The sequence below is a fragment of the Panthera tigris genome, chromosome C1, assembly GCF_018350195.1.
Source record: "Panthera tigris isolate Pti1 chromosome C1, P.tigris_Pti1_mat1.1, whole genome shotgun sequence".
Lineage (NCBI taxonomy): Eukaryota > Metazoa > Chordata > Mammalia > Carnivora > Felidae > Panthera > Panthera tigris.
The window spans coordinates 200908129-200925809 of NC_056667.1; the positions used below are offsets into that span (position 1 = coordinate 200908129).

Here is a 17681-nt window from a genome sequence, read left to right on the forward strand (position 1 = left end):
AATACATAAACTTTAAAAAAAAAGTGTTAACTTCAATTCTTGTGGCAGTATTCTGCTATTATTTTTAATGTGTTTAAAGTAGTCTACAGTAGAGAAGTTATGGATGAATGTGCTTATCTACCACTGGACAGTGTATGCTCCTAGATTGAGTTCTATATCATCCACAGCCTCCGAAATGGATTAGTAAATTATAAAAGAATTGTAGCAATCGCTTTAGGAATCTTTAGTGGTGATGTTTAAATAGAGAATGGCAGGAAGAGGAAACCTACCATCCTTTACTCATACTTTCATCAGTTGTAAAATGAGGATAATAACCGTGTTCTGTTCAGTAAATGAAACCATGTTTTAAAAAATGTCCAGTACAGGGGCACCTGGGTGGCTCAGTCGGTTGAGCGTCAGACTTGGGCTCAGGTCATGATCTCACAGCTCTTGAGTTCAGTCCCGCATTGGGCTCTGTGCTGACGGCTCAGAGCCTGGAGACTGCTTTGGATTCCATGTCTCCCCGTACCCTTCCCCACTCACACTCTGTCTCTTAAAAATAAACATTGAAAAAAAATTTTTTAATGTTCAGTACGGTTCTGTCTCCTTATCTACCCCACCCCTCTTTCACTTCCCACACTCTTAGGAAGACATGACTTTTCAGATTCTAATATTTTTGTGAAAGGTGTGCCTAAATGATCCTTGGGATTTAGAAAGAGGGTAAGATACATATTGGGGTTTTATTTCCATCAAGATCTACTGAAATGCTAGAATTGTGGTTTGGAGTTTTATTCAAGGATAATGTCCAGAGGATTTTGTCAGTCATCTGATAATATTAATACGGATGACCCTTGAACAGGGTAGGGGTTAGGGGTGCCAACCTCCCCCATGCACAGTTGGAAATCTGCATAAAACTTTTGATTCCCCCAAAACTGAATTCTTAATAGTCTGCTCTTAACTGTTAGCCTTACTGATAACAGTTGATCCACACATATTTTGTATGTTATGTATATTATATACTACATTCTTATATAGAAAAAAGAAAATGTTAAGACAGTCTTGAGGAAGGGAAAATACATTTACAGTACTGTAGTTACTGAAAAGAGTCCATGTATGAGTGACCTGTGTAGTTCAAACCCACATTCAAGTCACCTGTACATATATCAATATGTAAATCAAAATGTAAAAATATTTTCCCTTTTATTCTCCACAATAACTAAACTTCTGCATGTGTTATAAAATTCCCTGTTGATGTGTGTGGTGGAGGTGTGTGTGTGAGAGTGAAGTAGCTATCCCTAGCTAGATTATTCCTATGAGAACCATGATTTGACATGGGGAATTAGGTCCAACTATCTCACTGACTTTCTCATTAAAATGATGGTTATTGAGGTGCCTGGCTGGCTTAGTTGGTAGAATATGAGACTCTTGACCTCTGGGTTGTGAGTTCAAGCCTCACGTTGGGCATAGAGCTTACTTAAATAACATTTAAAAAAAATATTTTGTTGATGGTTATCATGTGCTTTGTAGTCTCAATTAAGTCGAGAATATCCCTTCACATCGACAGTATTGGGTATTGTTCATGGTGCTGATTGTTTTTCAGATTCGGCTGAACTAACAGCAGTAACATTTTAAGTTTTTGTCTGAGCTTTTTATATATATGTTCCCTGTCTCTATTGTCCAGGTCACAGGACAAAGCTGTTTTGAGCATCATCTTTATTATTTTTTTAATGTTTATCTATTTTTGAGCGAGAGAGAGCGCGCACGAGCAGGGGAGGGGCAGAGAGAGAGGGAGACATGGAATCCGAAGTACGCTCCAGGCTCCGAGGTATCAGCATAGAACCTGACGTGGGCCTTGAACTCAGGAGCCGTGAGATTATAACCTGAGCCAAAGTCAGACACCTAACCGACTGAGCCACTCAGGTGCCCTTTGAACGTCATCTTTAGATCAGACCTAATCTTTCAGTCAGGTGAGAAACAGCATTAGCAAAGCAAAGAGTATGGACTCTGTTGCCAGGCTGCCTGGATTCAGATTTTGGCTTTGGCAAAATAACAGTGTTTCCTCCTCTATAAAATGAGAGTAGTGACAAGTATTTGTTTAGGACAGTGCCTGACAGAGTAAGCACTATGTGTGTTAGCTCCCATTTTTGTTTTAAGAAATAATTGTATTCAGGGGTGCCCGGGTGGCTCAGTTGGTTAAGCGTCCGACATCAGCTCAGGTCATGATCTCGCAGTTTGTGAGTTCATGCCCCGCCTCGGGCTCTGCAGACAGCTCGGAGCCTGGAGCCTGCTTCAGGTTCTGTGTCTCCCTCTCTCTCTGCCCCTCCCCTGCTCGCGCTCTGTCTCTCTGTGTCTCTCAATAATAAATAAATGTTTTAAAAAAATTTTGTTTTAAAGAAATAATTGTATTCATCCCATAACAAATAGATATTCAGTAGGGTTAAACTAACTCCTGTTAAATTGTAGGCAAAATTCACTGGGGGTGATGAAAAAGAGGGTTCTTATCCCAAGTATTTCCTGGCACCAAACTGCCCTCACTGCCTTCCCTTTGCTAGAATGGCTACAGAGCCCATAGGTCCAAGCTAGTGCCTGAGAGGACATTACCACCCACCTGACATCCCTAGCTCTCTTAGAACCAAAGCCCCACAGAGGCTGCAGCTCCCACAAGTAGCCTTAAAAGTTGGAGTATTGCTGGCAGCAGGTGGCCATGACGTTAGATACCCAACTAGGCACCAGGCCCTCTAGAGTGTTAGCATCGCTCCAAGGACACCATCTCCTTGCTGAAGTTAGGCCAGCTCTGGAAATAGAATATGTGGGGGTGGGGCCTGGTGTTCAGAAGCCATGATATGCTGATCGGTGGCTACAAGTGCATCCTGCTGTTATACACCCAGGGCTCCCTGGGGCAGCATGAGGCATAGGAGTTCCAGATACAGGTTGCAAACTGGCTGTACTGGGGGCAATGGAGCTTAGTGGTTTGGGGCAACAGGACTTTAGGGGGAGTTGAATGAGTAAAGACTAATCAGTATAGATACTGTATTAATGGAGCAATGAGTATCTCTGAGACCCCTTTAGTTATTGGATTGTGGGTCATCCAGGAGACTGTGGGCAGGAAACTCAAAGCTAAAATTTTAGCCCTTGTTTCCGCAGAGCTTTTTAAGGTGATATAATACTCTATAAATAAACATACCCTGTCTTCCTGGTGGGAATTACATTTCCAAAAATAATTTTTTTTAAGTTGAGGGCCTATCTGTAGTAGCCTGGAAAGGGCAAGTGCTTGGACAATACTGCTTTTGCTATTGGGGGGTGGGGAGGTAGGACTACCCTGTTACTTCTTCATATTGCTGCTGTGGGAGCCTGGGCTTCCTTGAGGACCACCACTGATGGGAGTTACAAAATACCTTTCAACAGATTGAGGCACTTAAAGAAGACTTAAGCTGCATGGTATTTCAGTCCATTTAGCAGAACACTTTGTGGTTCATTCTGTCAAGCAAGTGAAATGATAAACATTAAGCTAAAAGCTTATAATCAAGCTTCCATTTATAGAAGACTGTTCAGCTTGGGTACAGTGATTGTGAGTGCACCTCAAAGTCTATCTTAGACTTTTGTTCTTCAACAAAGACAGTTGTCCTTTCTGTGCCTCATCTTTCCATCTGTACGATGGGTAGGTCATTCTATCACACTAAGCTGTAGTGGGAACATATAAATACCATGGGAAGCTGTGTAATGCAGTTCAGGAAGGCGCTGGAATATGCAAGTTCATACTTGGGTGAATTGAGCAGGTTAATCCTCTGAGTGATAGTGATCTCATCTGTAAGTATAGTTCTTTTTCTTTTTTTTTTTTTTTTTTTTTTTTTGCCTACCCCTCCTGCCCCCCATCTACCCAATAATTCCCCTGGTTGGGGTAACTAAGTGAGAAAATATTGGGCATAGGGATCGAAATCTTGAATCTATTAGGACTTTAGAGCTAAAAATAGCAATGGTAATCATTTTTCTACTCTATCATATTTTCCAAAGAAGAATAATTAAGGGAGTTAACCGAAGGCACAGGCTGTTTGACAGGTGTGGAGAATTATAGAAATCCTCAAATTTTTTTGAACATTGTGATGCTTTAGTGCAATAATAAAAGAATGTTGTCCATCTTGCCCCTATGTGAGTAAGTAATGGATGATTCTCAAAGGGGTAGAGGTAGAGTATGTATAAGAATCATTAGAAGGGGGGCTTTTCCAAATTACATATGTTTTCTGCTCCGTGGAAGGGGATGCCAGAATTAATGGGGGAAGGACCAGAAGTGGGTGGGGAGGGTGTAACTTTTTTCCTTTCAAAAACTTACAGGGGCACCTGAGTGGCTCAGTTGGTTAAGTGTCCCAACTCTTGATTTCAGCTCAGGTCATGATCTTGTGGTTCATGAGATTGAGCCCCGCATCAGACTCTACACTGACAGCGCGGAGCCTGCTTGGGATTCTCTCTTTCCTCGTCCTTCTCTCTCTCAAAATAAATCAGCATTTTAAAAATATATCAAAATAATAAAATCAAATAAACTATTATAGATATATGCTTAAGAAAAGTAAACTATGCAGAAGATTTTATTGTTTACAAGGAAAAGTAAATTTCCCATGTAGATTCCAACCTTGGCAGTAATTACTGTTAAGCTTCTTTTTTTTTTTTTTTTATTGTTACTGTTAAGTTTCTTATGTGTCATTCTAGAAATGTTGTATGTAAATATATAAGTATATTTACGTATATAAGTGGAAGGGTCTATACTATTCTGTACGCTTTGTTTTTTGGTTTTATTTAGTATCAACACATGTAAAGCTATTTATTTAAAGACCTACATAGTATTACAAATAAAGATGTACCCATAGGTAGCTAACAGTTCCTAGTTGATAGATTTTTACAATTTCAAGTTTTCTGCTTTTATAACAGTGCAACAGTAAACATCGTTGTATGTCCTCAGTACAGCCCAGGTATACCTCTTGGATAAATTTCTAAACATGAAATTATCGAAAGGTGTGTGTGTGTTTTAGATTTTGAGAGATTGAATTTATTTACATCAAGTGTACGGATATAGAAAAGCTCCCCTGGTATTTATAAAAAACACATTCCCTCTAAAGCAGAGTAAAACTTGGTTTGACTCTAACAAAACATGTTTACTTTCTTTTTTCCACTTGAAGCCTGTGCCTACTGCACTGGCTCAAGTAGACAGAGAAAAAATCTATCAGTGGATCAATGAGCTGTCCAGTCCTGAGACAAGGGAAAATGCTTTGCTGGAGCTGAGTAAGAAGCGAGAATCTGTTCCTGACCTTGCACCCATGCTGTGGCATTCATTTGGTACTATTGCAGCACTTTTACAGGTGGGTACATACCAGTGAGTTGCAGGTCATTCCTGTTTATCATGCCTCTCTCTGTCTGCTCAATTGATTTCGAAGACTTTGGTAGAATAGTTCTTTAAATGTTAGCATTTGTAAGAATCTGTTTTAGAAAAGTCTAAGGTGCTTGTTAAAATGCAGATTCTTGGGTCTTACCCAAAAGATTTATTTGGTCTCAGATTAAAAATCTTTTTTTAGAAAGCACCTGCCCTGCTCTCAGGTGATTCTGATGCAGGTAGTCTGAGAACTACACTTTGAAAAACACAGCTTTAGGAATACTACAAGACACTTCTACATGACAGAAGAAAAAAGGTAGAAAGTAAAGTATAAGAACTGCAGGGTATATTCTGGCAAAAGGAAATATTAAGATAAAGATATGATAGCTATAGGATTAGAGGTAGGTTACATTAAAGGGTAAGTAACCAAAATTTGGTTCTGACTATAATGATCATTGGTGGGAAATAAATTGATATGGTATAATCTTACAATACCAAGATAATGGAATAATCATCCTTTAAAGTATTGTCCAAAATTCCTAATAATTAAATTAGTTTTTCAAGCCTGTTAAGTAAATTTGCATTCATTTCTTATATCATGTAACCAAGAAACTAATCTTTCCTTTTTTTAATGTATAATTAACATACATACAGTGTTATATTAGTTTCAGGTATACAGTATTACAATTCAGTGATTCAACAATTCTGTACATTACTCATTGCTTATCACAATAAGTGTATTCTTTTTTTTTTTTTTTTTTTTTTTTTTAATGTTTATTCATTTTTGAGAGAGATTGCAAGCAGGGGAGGGGCAGAGAAAGAGAGACACACACAGAATTCCAAGCAGGCTCCAGGCTCCGAACTGTCAGCACAGAGCCGAACGTGGAACTCGAACTCACAAACCACAAGATGTCATGACTTGAGCCAAAGTCAGATGCTCAACCAATTGAGCCACCCAGGTGCCCCACAATAAGTGTGTTCTTAATCCCCAAAACTAATCTTTCTTTCAGGAACTTTTCCTATAAAAGTTTTACAATTTAAAAAAAAAAAAAAAAAAAAGGAATTGTATACAGCATATCATCACCTTTTGACAGAGTACATATGTTCACTGCTGTTTGAACATATCTCTATGTGTATACCCACATTCTTTTTTTTTTTTTTTTTAACGTTTATTTATTACTGAGAGACAGAGAGACACAGAGCATGAGCAGGGGAGGGGTAGAGAGAGGGGGAGACATAGAATCTGAAGTAGGCTCCAGGCTCAGAGTTGTCAGCCCAGAGCCCGATGCAAGGCTCGAACTCACAAACTGCGAGATCATGACCCGAGCTGAAGTTGGTCGATTAACCAACTGAGCCACCCAGGTGCCCCATCCCACGTTCCTATCTCTCCCTTTTTGCAGTTGCTACCTGACCAAATTTAGACTTCTTAATGAGTCACTGTGGTTGATCTACTGACACTTGCTATCTGGCCAGTTATCACTATAACTTAAAGCAGGGTACTGACAAAATGGAGGATTATAAATATAAGAGCCCCTCAAGTGAAGGCCTCAACAGATGCTGGATATAAAGAGGGAAGTGTAGGTGACCACAGTTGCCTCCAGACAAATCTTCTAGAAACCTATGTAGAAATTTCTCATAGTCTCAGGTATCTTTGGGATGAAAAGATAGCATTGTTTATTTCTGCTCCCACTTTGATAGTTCAGTTCTTACAGGATATGTGGAATCAAAAGTTGTGGGAGTTTTGGGGGGCCTGGGTGGCTCAGTCGGTTAAGTGTCCAACTTCGGCTCAGGTCATGATATCACAGTTCGTGAGTTCGAGCCCTGCATCGGGCTCTGTGCTGGCAGCTGAGAGTCTGGAGCCTGCTTTAGATTCTGTGTCTCCCTCTCTGTCTGCCCCTTTCCCGCTCATGCTCTGTCTCTCAAAAATAAATAAATGTTAAAAAAAAAATTTTTTTTAAGTTGTGGGAGTTTTTAGGGTTTTTGCTTTAATACCATGGGAATTCATTTTGTAATAAGTTCTTTATTCATCTGCTGCTGGTTTCCATTTTTTAGGAAATTGTAAATATTTATCCATCCATCAACCCACCCACCTTGACAGCACACCAATCTAACAGAGTTTGCAATGCTCTGGCATTACTGCAATGTGTGGCATCACACCCAGAAACCAGGTCAGTCCTTTGATGCGTCTGTTGATGGAGGTTGTATTGAATATGGTCTTTTTATGAATGAGAGGAAGAGGCATGCAGTGGGGTGCATGTGTGTGGGTGTGGATCTCCAGGATTCTCATTTGCTTTGCTTTTCCTGAAGAATTTCTGGTCTCTAATTCACCAAGTTTTCATGTAGTAACAGCATAGTATTGTTTAATATGTTCTTTTATAATTTTTTTTGCCTTTTTAAAATTGCAGTAAAGTATACATAATATAAGCTTACCATTTCAACTATTTATAAGCATAGAGTTCAGTAATAAGAATACCTTTATAATTTGCAACCACCACCACCATCCATCTCCATTACTCTTTTCATCTTGTAAAACTGAAACTTTACCCATTAAACCATGACTCCCCATTCCCATAGCCTCTGGGAACCATCTTTCTACTTTCTGTCTGTATGATTTTAACTACTCTGAGTATCTCATTTAAGTGGAATCATTCAGTATTAGTCTTTTTGTAATTGGCTTACTTCATTTAGCATAACGTCTACATTGTAGTATATGTCAGAATTTTCTTTTTAAGGCTGAATAATAATCCGTTGTCTCATTTACTTTTTACTCATTTATAACACTGAACTTTAAAGGAATGGCATTCACGGGGCGCCTGGTAGAGCATGTGGCTCTTGATCTCAGGGTCGTAAGTTTGAACCCCACGTTAGAGGTAAAGTTTATTTAAAAATAAAATAGGGGCGCCTGGGTGGCTTAGTCGGTTGAGTGTCCAACTCTTGATTTCGGCTAAGGTCATGATCCCAAGGTTGTGGGATCAAGCCCCACATCAGGCTCTGTGCTGAGTGTGGAGCCTGCTTAAGATTCTCTCTCCCACTGCCCCTCACCCCCACTCGAGTGCATGCGCGCGCTCTCTCTCTCTCTCTCTCTCTCTCTCAAATAAAAAAATAAAAATAAAGGAGTGGCGTTCACATCTCAAGAAAAGTCAGGTATGTAGATACTTCTCCCCCCTTAACCCATGGTAGACATCACTGTGCCATATATGAGGCACAGTGCATGGCATTTAGCAGGAGTTCAGTAAATATTTGAACCCAGCATTTTTCCCCACTGAACCTAGATTTGGCTTCAGAATCTTTCTTAACCAAGGATTCTAGGCAGCCTTGTAAAAGATTAGAATTGGCATGCAAGTTGGCCTGCTACATCTGACAGGAAAAGGAAAATCCTGTTCAGGTATCTGCTTTGTGACTTTTATGGCTCTGAGGCACTTAATGACATCTTATTGAAGTCTTTCCTCTTTTTCTCAAGTTTCCTTGTGAAATCTGAGTGCTAGGTTGACACGTTTTAGAACTCTAGAGAAGTTACTATGAAAATTATTTTTAAGCACTTAAGAAAAATGCAAGAGTACTGTGTTAAAAATTTAGAGTGTTTGCTCTCCCATAAGGTGTAACTATAAATAATACAAAGTAATGGATTGGTTCCACATTAGTTGCCTGACATATTAGCTTCAGATTACAATGTTTTTAGAATATCTAGTGTATCTGAAATGCTCTAACAAAAAAAAGAACAGTGTGCATTTAAACATAGCAGATAAACCTGATAACGGCTCCTTTGTTTTCCTGTCTCGGTTTATAAGGTTTTGTGTGACTGTACCTGTGAATAGGTGAGGGAAGGCATCTAGGAGAATTTCTCGGGCACTTAATAGCATTTTATGACCTACTTTTTTAAATCTGCAATTGGATATTTTATCAGTTTTTCAGGTACTTGATACTGATTACAGGGAAAATGGTGTATTCTCTTAACCATTGATCTAGACTAGGTTTTTTTTTTTAACCTTGACATTGCCATTTTGAGCTAGGTTTTGTGGTGGGAGGAGGGGAGTGAAAGGGGGCTGTCCTGTGCTCTGTTGGATGTTTGGCAGCATCCCTGGCCTCTGCCCACTGAATGCCAGTAGCACCCCCCTCAGTTGTGACAACCAAAATTATCTCCAGACATTGCCGCATGTGCTCTGGTGGGCAAAATCATCCCAACTGAGAACCATTGGTCTAGACTAATGACCGTTGACCCTTTTCTAGAGGTTTCTTGGTTAGGCAATGTTATAGACCTTACAGAATGAACTGCCTGGAAATTGAATGTTCACAATCCTTAGAAATTGAGTCTGGGCTCTGAATGTGATTATCTTTTTCTTTCAGGTCAGCATTTCTTGCAGCACACATCCCACTTTTTTTGTACCCCTTTTTGCACACTGTCAGCAAAACGCGTCCCTTTGAGTATCTTCGGCTAACCAGTCTTGGAGTTATTGGTAAGTTATTAGGGTTGTCTTACAAGCCTGAAATGCTCATTCATAATAGCAATCTTAACTTCGGTGTTTTGTTTTGTCTTTTATAACTTTTGTTCACCAGTTGTTTGTTTTTTGTCTTTGAGGTTGAGTCTGTTTTCACTAATAAATGAGGATATAATAACAAATAATAATAAATATTTGTTAAATAATAAGTAAATAAGTCATATAATGGTTCTTATCAAGTACCATTCTGTGTGTTGTTAATAAGGGTATGAAGCCCAACATTTGGGATTAAATTAAGCCTATATGTAGAAACATTTATTGGAATTGTAGGGAGAGTAAAGAACAAGAACTGCAGTCAACAAAGAGTATTATTACAGGGATAAGAATTTGAGCTGGTGTTGTGTTTTGTTTGTTTCTCTTTTCTAACTTTTGAGCTGTTCTCCCATAACTGCAGATGTTTGTCTTCTGCTTCACCTAGTTGAATTTTTGCATGCTACAGTTAGTGTTTCCACATATATTTACTATGGGAGATGTGTCTAAAATATGTTTTGCTCAGGAAAATAATACATTAGCTGTTTCAGATCTCAGACTCCCAGATAATAAAGAACTGTCTTTGGATTTGTGAAAAGTAAATACATTCAAGGTTTCTTTCCAGGGGTGCCTGGCTGGTTCAGTCAGTAAAGCATGCAACTCTTGATCTCAGGGTCGTGAGTTCAATCCCCATGCCCCACGTTGGGCATGGAGCCTACTAAAAGAAGAAGAAGAAAATTATTTCTTTCCAAACTCACCCTTCAGTATCTTTTTCCCATAGTTTTTGCTCATGTACTGACCAAACAGTAAGAACATTGATTTTTTTAATAAACTTTTTTGTTTTAAGTTTATTTATTTATTTTGAGGGGGGGAGGGGCAGAGGGAGGGAGAGACAACCCCAAGCATGCTCCACACTGGTAGCACAGAGCCCAATGAGGGGCTTGAACTCATGAAACCGAGAGTCAGACACTTAACTGACTGAGCCACCCAGGCGCCCCAATAAGAACATTGGTTGTACAGACTTTGTTTTGTTTGTTACTGTTTTTATCTTCAATTTGTGTTCATATCCCTACAATTATAAACCATGGAACAGGAAGTATACTTCAAAAGTTTGGTACTTTTAAGGCACCTGGGTGGCTCAGTTGGTTAAGCATCCAACTTTGGCTCAGGTCACGATCTCATGGTTCCTAAGTTCGAGCCTGCACATCAGGCTCTGCACTGACAGTGCGGAGCCTGCTTGGGATTCTTTCTCTCCCCACCTGTCTCTCTGCCCCTCCCCAACTCATGCTTTCTCTCTTTGTCTTTCAAATAAATAAACTGTAAAAAGATAAAAAACAAAAAGTTTGGTACTTCTGAGACATATTTCTCAGAGACATTTTATTGTATGTTTAAGGAGTAGCTGTTAATCTCATATACAAGTGAATGTTACTCTTTTTTACATCCCCTCTCAAGTGGTACTCTAATTAGAAACTTTTTCCCCCAATATATTGTTTTCTACTTTTAAGTTACAAAACTTTCCCATGGAGGATTTAAAACATGAACAAGGTACCAGCCAAAAGAAAACATTTATATCCTTAATTCTGATTTAAATTATACCCTACTTCTGCTGGTTTTTAAACCACTACAGTTAGATGATGCATTTGGGATCTTGGGATAAACTTAACTGTAGGGGGATAAAAAAAAAAAATACTGAGACAGTATAGAGCTAGTTGTTTGCCCTTGCATATATTTTCTGAAACTTAATTTCTCCAAGTCAGTTGAGAATACAAGCAGAAGGTAAATGTTGGGCCTAGACTTTTTGCTTACAGTTCAAAGGTTATCACAAAAATTTGAATATAAATGAAATGATACATGAAAAATTAGAAAATACTTGAAAGTGAATAAAATAAAAACAGCATATCAAAGCTTACAGGGTGCAGCTAAAGCAGGGCTTACAGGGAAATTTGTAGCATAAAATGCTAATACTAGAAAGGAGGAAAGGTCTTCAATGTTCAAACCTTTCCACTTTAAGAAAATAGAAAAAGGAGCAAATTAAGCTAAATTGAACAGAAGGAAGGAAATAATAAAGAACAGACATCATTGAAAATGAGAACAGGACAACAATAGATAAAATCAATGAAACCAAAAGCTGACTTTTTTTGAGATATAATTGACTCATAACAAACATTGTGTTAGTTTTAAATGTAAAGCATAACAATTTGATACATGTATATATTGCAGAATGATTACCACAATAAGTTAAAATCCATCACTACACACAGTTATAAAAATTTTTCTCGTGAGGAGAACCTTTAAGATCTCTCTTAACAACTTTGAAATATGCAATACGATATTGTTATTATAGTCATTGCACATTGCAGTCCCAGTACTTACTTATAATTGGAGGTTTGTACCTTTTGACCACCTTCACCTATTTCACCCACCCCCAATTTTTTACTGAAAAAAATTCAGTGGAATTAATAAACCTGTAACTGGATAGACTGGGAGAAAAAGAGAAAACACAAATTATAAGTACCAGGAATGAAAGGGTGTACGTTACAACAGACCATAGACACTAAAAGAATAATAAGAGAATACTGCTAGTAACTCTGTGCCCATAAATTTGATAACTTAGGTGAAATGGCCAAATTTTATGAAACTTTTCCAGAATATAGAAGGCTTCTAAATTCTTAGTAAGGCCAGCATTACTCTGATAATAAACCAGAAAAAGACATTGTAAGAAAACTTTAGGCCAGGAGCCCTCAAGAACATAGATGAAGAAATTCTCAACAAAATGTTAACAAAGCAAGTCCAACAATATATAAAAAGGATCGTCATGACCAAGTGGGTTTATCCCAGGAGTGCATGATGGTTTAACTTTCAAAAATCAGTCAATATAGGGGTGCTTAGCTGGCTCAGTTGGTAGAGCATGCAACTCTTGATCTCAGGGTTGTGAGTTCAAGTCCCACATTGGGTGTAGAGATCACTTAAAAATAGAATCTTAGGGACACCTGGGTGGCTCGGTTGAGCATCAGAGTCTTGATTTCAGCTTAGGTCATATCCCAGGGTAGTGGGGTTGAGCCCCACGTGGGGCTCCGCACTAAGCTTGGGGTCTGCTTGGGATTCTCTCTCTCTCCCCCTCTGCCCCCTCCCCTGCTCACATGTGCTGTTGCTTTTTCTCTCATAAATAAATAAACAAATCTTTTTTAAAGAACGGTCAATATAATTGACCATATCAACAGACTAAAGAAGAAATATTGGTTGTTTCTTTCATTAAAAAAAAAAAAAAATAGCGGACAGAATTCAGCCTCCCTTTATGATAAAAACTCCAGCAAAGTAGAAATGGAGAGAACTTTCTCAACCTGATAAAGTTAAAAAAAAAGAATCCTACCATTAAGATCATAGTTAATATGAAAAACCAGGCATTGTCCCCTAAGATTGAGAACAAGGCAAGGATGTTTATTCTCACCACTCCTATTCAGTATCATTCTGGAAATCCTACCTGGTGCAATAAGGCAAGAGAAAAGAATAAAGGGCATACAAATTAGAAATAAAAAAGTAAGACTGTTTATTCACAGACAACAAGGTTAACTACATAGAAAAATCTTGAAGAACCTACCCAAAAAAAGCTACTAGAACTAGTGAATTTAGCAAGGTTGCAGGATATGAGGTCAGTATTCTAAAACGAATCATTTTATGTGGTAGCAAAAACAGTCAAATTGAAATTTTAAAAACCTACCATTTATAATAGCACCAAAACATGAAAAATTTGGGTGTAAGTCTTACAAAATGTGCAAGATCTGTAGGTAAAAAACTACAAAACAATGATGAAATCAAAGAAGTCCTAAATAAATGCAGAGATATACCATGTTCATTGATAGGTATATAAATGATTCAATGTTGTTGAGATGTGAGTTCTCCCCAAACTGATGTATATGGACTTAGAGCAATTACAACAAAATCCCCGCAGGATTTTTTTTTTAATATAGAAACGACAAGCTGTTTCTGAAATTTATATGGAAAGGCAAATGAGCTAGAATATGCAGATTTTAAAAAGAAGGACAAAGTTGGAAGGCCTGCACTACCTGATTTCAAGATCTACTGGAAAACTGTGGTTGTAAAGACAGTGTGGTATTGGAGAAAAGCTAGACTTGTAAATCAATGGAGCAAAATGGGGAGTCTAGAAATTGACCCATACAGATATGGTTAATTGATTTTTGCAAAGGTGCAAAGATAATTTCATGAACAAAGGATAATAGTCTTTTCAATAAATGGTGGTAGGACAATTAAGATATCCATATGTAAAACCATGAAGCACAATCTATACCTTGTCCTCTATGTAAAAATTAATTCAGAATGGATTTTAAACCTACGTGTAAAGTGAAAATTAAATAGTAATTTGATATCTGCTATAGGCCACATTAGTAAATTCTTCTATGTGCTGTTTGGTATGGGGTTTAGAGATTGTAGCATTTATAGATTGCCAGCTCTTATTTAAGTAAATGCTATTACTTTCTAATCGAAAGTGATTAAGTTATTATAGATCTAATTGAGGCCTTTCATACAAAAACTGGTTGATGCGTTGGACAGCTCAGGGATCAGTCATTTGTTTAATGAGGCTCTGCTTCCCTATGTACAGAATAGAGAAGATATCACTGAACTGTGTCTGTTACCTGGTCCGTGGTGTCAGTTTAGAACTCAACAGAATTTAATTGGGATGAATTTCAAAAATCATTTGTTCCAACTCTTTTTTCTATAGATAAAGAAACAGAGACCTCTAAAGAGAGGGTAACTCTACCAAACTTGATAAACTAGTTGCGGGACTAGGATTAAAGTTCAGGTGTGTGTGTGTTTCTGGTTTGGGTACACCCTTCCATGATTGTGCTCTTTGGGGAAAGAGTAACAATTAAGTAACCAAGAAGTAATGTTTGTTTATGTCCAATGTGAAATAGGATTCAAATTGACACCATTTCTTTGCTACCTGGGGATATCCTTTAGTACTGATACAGAACTCTTCTCTCCTCCCTAAAATAAATGGAAAGTAGATGGTGATGTCATTGTGTAGCCAAGAATGATAGAAAAATGATTTAGATGGCTGAACTGCTGCTCACTATGTGAGGGACCAAACCTGGTACCTGATCTTTCAGATGCTGCCTGATAACAGTCAACCTCTGCTTTCTCTTCCCTTTTTTTTTTTTAAACATCAGTATGAATCTGATTCTCTGACGTGAATGAACCACAATGTATCTTCTCTCTGTTATTTAAGTTCCACAACTAGTTGAATGAACACTCACTCCAAAGTTAATTTTAATTAAAAACATTCACTCTGAAATAATTTTGTCCGTATTTTCTTTAGGGGCCCTAGTGAAAACAGATGAGCAGGAAGTAATCAACTTTTTATTGACAACAGAAATCATCCCTTTGTGTTTGCGCATTATGGAATCTGGAAGTGAACTTTCTAAAACGGTATGTGTTTTTCAACTTAGATTTTATATTTTGTTGGCTCTTGGACTACTTTATGGTTCTGGGATCATTTTCTGCCTCCCTTCAGGCTTTTTGAAACTTATATGAATATATTTTCTCTTTTGGGTAAAAATTGTTATAAAATGATCATTTAAAAATCCAGACCTGGGGCACCTGGGTGGCTCAGCCAATTGAGCATCAGATTCTTGATTTCAGCTCAGGTCATGATCCCAGGGTCATGGGATCGAGCTCCCAAGTTGGGCTCCATGCTCAGCGTAGAGCCTGTTTAGGATTCTCTCTCTCTTTCTCTCTCCCTTTCTCCCTCTGCCCCTCTCCCCAACTTGCTCTCTTGTGTGTGTGCACTCTCTCAAAAACAAACAAACAAACAAAACAAACAAAAAAAACCATATATATATATATACACATATATATAAATATATATGTATATATATATGTTTTTTTTTTATCAAGCCCTTCAGAAGAATATAAAGTTAAACACTGAATTTTTCAGTTTTCTCTGAACCCACTTCTCACCACAAATGTATATAATTCCAGGGGCACGTGGGTGGCTCGGTCAGTTAAGCATTCGGCTTCAGTTCAGGTCATGATCTTGCGGCTCATGAGTGAGCTATGCTCGGAGCCTGGAACCTGCTTCAGATTCTGTGTCTCCATCTCTTTCTGCCCCTCCCCACCCCTCAAAAATAAATAAACATAAAAAAAATTTTTTTTAAGTGTATATTCCACACATTTTTTTACGCATACTCAAGTGTATATATGCCTTGGGCTTTTGCTTACTTTGCACTTTAACTATGAATGACAGCCCCCGATTGGGTAGAAAATTCTTATCTCTCCCTATCAGAAGTATGTTGCCATAGCCCTGTTGTCTTCTGATATTGAATGTACAATGAAATCTTGGGCCAGCAGCGTAAGTTAATCCTTTTGTTGGTGAACTTGCCTTTTCTGTGTGGATGTCTGTAAGCTTCTTTTATTATTTTTAACTTCATTTGATGATTTTGTATCAATCTTTTTCTGGAAGAACATACTCCTCGTGTTTCTTGTTAGTTTTTTTAATTTTTTTTTTAACGTTTATTTTTGACACAGAGAGAGACAGAGCATGAACGGGGGAGGGTCAGAGAGAGGGAGACACAGAATCTGAAACAGGCTCCAGGCTCTGAGCTGTCAGCACAGAGCCTGATGCGGGGCTTGAACTCACGGACCGCGAGATCATGACCTGAGCCGAAGTCGGCCGCTTAACCGACTGAGCCACCCAGGTACCCCAATAATGTACTACTTTTTAAATTTCATGTCATGTGATTTTTCTCAAGGCTACTTTTCCATGTTGCTATTTTTAGCAACATCAAACCTCGGCTCCTAAAGTATGCTTAGTCACATCGAATTAATTTAATTCAATGAATATTTTATTGCTGGGTTGGATGCAAGCAGATGTAATGGTTTTAAATTTTTTTTATTTTAAACATGCAATACAGGGGCGCTTGGCTGGCTCAGTTGGAAGAGCATGCAGCTCTTGATCTCAGGGTCATGGGTTCAGACCCCACATTATGGGTAGAGATTACTTTAAAAAATAAGTAAATAGGATGCCTACATGGCTCAGTCATTAAACATCTGATTTAGGCTCATGTCATGGTCTCAACAGTTGTGAGTTTGAGCCCCGAGTCAGGCTCTGTGCTGAAGGCATGGAGCCCACTTGGGATTCTCTCTTTCCCTCTCTTTCTGCCTTTCCCTTTTGTGTGCACGCTCTTTCTCGCTCTCTCTCAAAATAAACTTTTTTTAAGAAGTAGTAGGAAAAGTTTTACTTACCTCATTTAGAAGAGATAAGGCACAGCTAAATTTCTAAATTCCTCTTGGCCCATGGAAAAAAGAAAACTAGGTTTTCAAACTAGGTTTGGATCTCAACTCTACAACTTAGTGGCTTTGTCACTTGGGACCTTAACCTGACAAGTTATTGATGAGCAGTTATGCCTGGCACATAGTACATGTTAAATAACTGGAAAAGTATCTACATTTTTTAAAATTTATTTATTTTGAGAGAGAGTGTGCATGAGCAGGGGAGGGGCAGAGAGAGGGAGAGAGAGGATCCTAAGCAGGCTCTGCACTGCCAGTGCAGAGCCCGATACGGGGCTCAAACTCACAAATTGTGAGATCATGACCTTGGCCCAAACCAAGAGTTCAGATACTTAACTGACTGAGCCACTCAGGTGCCCCCATATATCTATATTTTTAAGAAATTGTTAGTTACCCAGACCTGCCCTTTTATATAAAATGTGAATAACAGTAGGACCTACCTCACAGGTTTATTGTGAAAGTAAGACAAGGCACGTTATGCCTATAGGACAAACTCTGGCACATAGTATTCAATATGGTAATGTTTATTACAAATCTTTTTAACTATGCCTGTCTTGGGGAGTAAGTTGTAC

General features: G+C 38.3%; 1 protein-coding gene across 4 annotated transcripts in view; it reads left to right on the forward strand.

The window, feature by feature from the left end:
- The window catches only part of CNOT9 (CCR4-NOT transcription complex subunit 9), a 29315-nt gene that overhangs the window by 6676 nt on the left and 4958 nt on the right, over positions 1-17681 (forward strand). For all 4 annotated transcript variants that reach the window (XM_007086125.3, XM_007086126.3, XM_007086127.3 and 1 more), the window contains exons 2-5: positions 5148-5327; positions 7391-7506; positions 9683-9792; positions 15140-15249. In XM_007086125.3, coding sequence (XP_007086187.1) covers positions 5148-5327; positions 7391-7506; positions 9683-9792; positions 15140-15249 — 516 coding nt within the window. The remainder of the gene's footprint in view (positions 1-5147; positions 5328-7390; positions 7507-9682; positions 9793-15139; positions 15250-17681) is intronic.